Source organism: Rhizopus delemar, genomic scaffold, assembly GCF_000149305.1.
Source record: "Rhizopus delemar RA 99-880 supercont3.8 genomic scaffold, whole genome shotgun sequence".
Lineage (NCBI taxonomy): Eukaryota > Fungi > Mucoromycota > Mucoromycetes > Mucorales > Rhizopodaceae > Rhizopus > Rhizopus delemar.
In genome coordinates this window covers 1,441,403-1,445,973 of record NW_027137834.1, presented here as the reverse complement: position 1 = coordinate 1,445,973, position 4,571 = coordinate 1,441,403, and the positions used below count along the sequence as shown (strand labels likewise).

The 4,571-nt window shown below is 46.4% G+C and overlaps 1 protein-coding gene across 1 annotated transcript; it reads left to right on the top strand.

Annotated features, from left to right (window-relative positions):
* Positions 1-924: 924 nt before the first annotated feature.
* Positions 925-3,879, top strand: RO3G_10744 (uncharacterized protein; the record flags this gene model as incomplete). Its single annotated transcript, XM_067665328.1, has 1 exon — positions 925-3,879. One exon carries the CDS (start codon positions 925-927, stop codon positions 3,877-3,879), a length of 2,955 nt encoding a protein of 984 aa, XP_067521429.1.
* Positions 3,880-4,571: the final 692 nt, after the last annotated feature.

Sequence of the window (4,571 nt, the reverse complement as noted above, 5' to 3'; positions counted from 1 at the left end):
CTACCCCATGAGGAATTGAACTCGCGACATGTACAGCAAACCGTCAAGCATGGAGGCGGCAACATCATGGTCTGGAGCTGCATTACATGGGAAGGTGTTGGATGGATAGTTGATGTAGGTCATCGTATGAATAGCGAAGGCTATCTTGAGGTCCTAAAAGACGACTTACTCAAGACAATGAAAAGCTATGGCTTGGATTCTTCCAAAATGGTGTTTCAGCAGGACAATGATCCGAAGCATACGTCGAAGGTAGTGAAAGAATGGATTAGCCAGCAACCACTCGAAGCATTGGAATGGCCTCCTCAATCACCGGACCTAAGTCCCATAGAGCATATGTGGGCTCATTTAAAGAGAGAGCTATTTCATAGCTATGAGGCACCACCAAGTAGTATGCATGAGCTATGGGAGCGTATAGGTCAGACCTGGTATGCCATTTCCAAAGAAGAATGCCAAAAATACATCGAAAGTATGCCGAAAAGGTGTGTTGCAGTTATTAAAGCAAAAGATCGTTGGACTAAATATTGATTTTTTTAAATAAAGTGTGCAAAAATGTTGACTTATAAATGCCGTCAAAACTGGTCGCATGTACTGTCGGACTTTAAGTGCCAATTACTACCAGTATATTGGCTCTACTGTGATATCTGTGCTACCATATAATTGTCCAGAGTTTGCTCTTTCGAATGAAGTATATTTCATTGCTATAGACTAAGAAATGAAGAAGAAGATAGTGCGTATAGGCAAAATATGAAAACATGCGACCAGTTTTGACGGCCACTGTATGTCCCTCCTCCTCTTTCTACCGCTGACTTTATTAATATACTTTCTTCCATCCCCTCATTACCCAATACTTTTATTTGTGGCGACTTTAATGCTCGTCTTGGTGACCTCACTGGTGATGCTCTGATCTCTCCTCGTGGTGCTGCTATGGCTCGCTGGCTTGCTGATCGCTCTCTTACCGTTCTGAACGGCCCACTGGCTCATGGTATTCCTACCTGGGTCGGGTTTCGTGATGATCGAGAGATGAGTAGCATCATTGACATGTTTTTAACAAACGCGTCATTGCTGTCTCCTCGCCTTGACATCGCGTCTGACTTGTCTCTTGGTTCTGATCATCGTCTGCTTACGTTGTCGTTCTCTTTTGCTCAGTCAAGTGCCTCTGAGTTGTCATCTGATACCTCTGATACTACCACTCATCCTCGTCGACTATGGAACTTGTCTCGCCTCGGTGAACCTGATCCATGTCAACTCTATCAAGATACCTTTCGTTCGTCCTCTGCTCCTTTGCTATCTCAACTGAAGAGGTTGGTTCAACACCCTCCTTCTTCACGTCCGCCTATTGACGACCTCAACGCGTCGCTCAACAACATCATCTACCGCTCTCTTGACGCTTCTGTCGGTGATCGTCCTCCTCGTCCATCCCATTGGAAAAAGTACTGGACGCAACAATTACAAGATGCTGCTGAATACCGCAACCGGTGCTACCGTAGATGGCGTCGTGCCTTTGGCATCGACAAAGTCTATTGGTGGCATCAACATCAGCAAGCAAATACCTCTTTCCGTCAAGCTGTCATCGATGCCAAACGTCTCTCATGGCAGTCATTCTGCAAGTCTCTTGAGTCTGACTTTACTAAAGCCATCTCGAAAGTAAAGCAGCTCAAACGCCGTCATCTCACATCATCCTCATTCTCTCATCCTGATGGTCCGGCTACGGCAGTGGAAGTAATGGCTCGTCACTTGGCTTCTGTCTATGATGGTCACTTGCTTCCATCTGTCCATCCGCCTGCTCCTCCTGATCCGTCCTCTCTTGGTTTGCCCTTTGGTCCTCCTGGTTCGTCTCCTTTAGTTGTCTCCCCTGGTGCTGCTGCTCATACTCCTTCGTCTACTACCCATTCCACCCATTCTAATACCTCAATATTCTCGCCTGCAACATTGGCTCTACTTATCGGTCAACTGCCTACGCGCAAAGCTCCTGGTGCTGATCACATCAAGGCCGAGATGCTCAAGCCGATCAGTACTAACTTGTCATTCCTTCTTTCCTGGTTTTTTACACTCTGCTACCAATGGTCTTACGTTCCTTCTCTCTGGCGACACGCTCAAGTATATCCTATCTTCAAGAAAGGTGATTCATCACTTCCCTCAAACTACCGTCCAATCTCACTTACATCTGTATTCCGCAAGCTACTTGAGCTGTCGCTATCTCCATGGTTATCCTCTGTCTCTCCTCCTCTTGATCTCGCTCAAGGTGGTTTCCGTCCTCGTCGGTCTGCTCTGGATCAGGCTCTGTGCCTGCATGAACTAATACAATCGTATTACCGTCGTTCTCATCGGTTTCCTGTGGTGGCATTCCTGGATATCAAGTCGGCCTACGATACCGTCGACCGGCGTGTTATCTGGGATGCTCTCTCTCGCTCTGGTGCTGGTTCGTCTCCTTGTTTGCCTCTCTTGGTCCACCTCTTCGATGATGTCTCAGTGTCTGTTCTGGTGTCTAATCACTCATCCGCTCCTTTTTCTCCTGTCACCGGTGTCTTGCAAGGTTCTGTTCTCAGTCCTCACTTGTACTCGGTGTACATCAACACTCTTCCTGCTTTGCTTCGTCAAGTTGCTGCCCCTGCCACCCATCTGGTTCCCTCCTCTGGTTCTTCTGATGCTGGTATGGTCCCAGTAAACTCTCTCCTCTTTGCTGACGATGTCGCAGTCATTAGCTCGGCAAAGTCAGTAAAAGAGATGCTCAAGCTATGTGAAGAACATTCGCTGTCTCTGGGTTATCGGTGGAACCCATCAAAATGTGCGGTGCTCAACCACCCAAAATCATCATCCTCATCTTCCTCGTCAACACTTCCGTCTTCGTCTGATCGCCTCCAGTTGTATGATACTCCTCTGCCTTTGGTAGATGGGTTCGTATATCTTGGAGTGCCCTTCGTCAAGTCTGGTCTCTCCGCTCCCTCCTTGGTGTCTCTTCGGTCTCCTGGTGTCCTTAAGGTCATGGCTATCCTGAACAAGATTGGTGTCAATCGTCAAGGCTTTTCTCTTCTGCTCTGCTCTCGTCTATATGCTACCTTTGTCCGCCCGAAGTTTGAGTATGGCCTAGCCATATCTCGGCTGACGGCAACCGACCTCAAGTCTATAGAAAATTTACAAGATCGCTGTCTTCGTCTTTTAGTTGGTGGTCATCGTACCTCGTCCACCACTATCATCAAGCACATTACAACATTGCCATCTATGCGTCATCGTATAGATGTGCTTATCACTCGATACTGTCTGCGTGCTCGTTCACTTCCTAGCTCTTGTCTACTGTCTCTCTTGTCAACCACGTTGCCTGTATCTCGTATCAAGGTCCATCTCGAAAAAAATCCGCTCTTCATGGCTCTGCCTTCACCTGCTCCGTCCTCCGATACTCGGCTCAAGACCTTCTTTCGCCAGTATCGTGAGCGTCAACTCACATCTCTTGTCACCTCCACTACCCAGGTTCTCTTACGCGCATGTCGCCCTGCTCTGGTGGTTGATCCCATCTTATACGTTCCTGCTACTCGTGCAGAACGTTCTCTCTTGGTTCGTTGGCGTCTAGGTTGGCTGCCTGGTAAGCCTGAAGACTGTCCTTGTGGCCGTGATCGTCGCTCACGCCGTCACTTCCTTGAATGTGATTTGATCCCGTCTTTCCTTTGGTCTGATCTGCCTCGCTGTCCTGAAGGGTCCTACCCAATTGATTTTGCTTTGTCTTCGCTGCCCCTTGGTCACTCAGCTCGTTGTCCTCCTTGGTGGTCTTCTCTTCTCTTGATGCTCTGGTACATCCAACGTCTCTGCCGTCCTGATAGGTATTACCCTATTGACCCTTCTCCTGGTGCCTTATGGTATTCTCGTTCTGCTCGTCGCTCTGACTGAAACCCTTCTTTGTCTGTCTCCTACTGATCCCCCACGGAAGTAAAGCCATCAAAGTTCCTTACCGTTGGGTTGTGACAGTAGGTCAGCTAAGTTGTGGGAGTAGGCAGCCAATCTCATCTTTTTTATTTATCTTTTTTTTGGAGTTTTTCTGTTTCTCAGGCTCCTTTTTTTGTATCTACAGTGGGTGAAAAAACTCTAAAAACGTTATGATGTTATCAGCGTTTTTGGTTGTTATGTTTTACCAAATCCGTGTATTGCCTTGAAATTTTGCAAATATGTATCACTAATATTAACAAATAATGTGACAAATTTTCAATCTCAGATGACGATTATTCACCCGACAACAGCTGCTAAAAGAAGACAGGTTTATTTTTAGAGTTTTTTCACTTCCGTAAATGTCGGATACACGGACTGACAGACAGACTCCGCGGATTTTTAATGACTATCATGACTCATAAAGGCTCCAAAAGAATAAAAGGAGTCGCTTTTCTCTTTTTTTCCTAATTTTTTCCATTTAATTTTTAAATATCTTAAACACCTCAGTTATGCCTAAATCTCTCTCGGCTGACATCAAAAACGATATAAAGTCCGCTCTACTTGCTGGAAAGACTCTATGGAGGTTGCGAACCGTTTTGGGATTACGTATGCAACAGTTAATAACTGCGAACAAATTTTTTCCAAACCGACAGCGT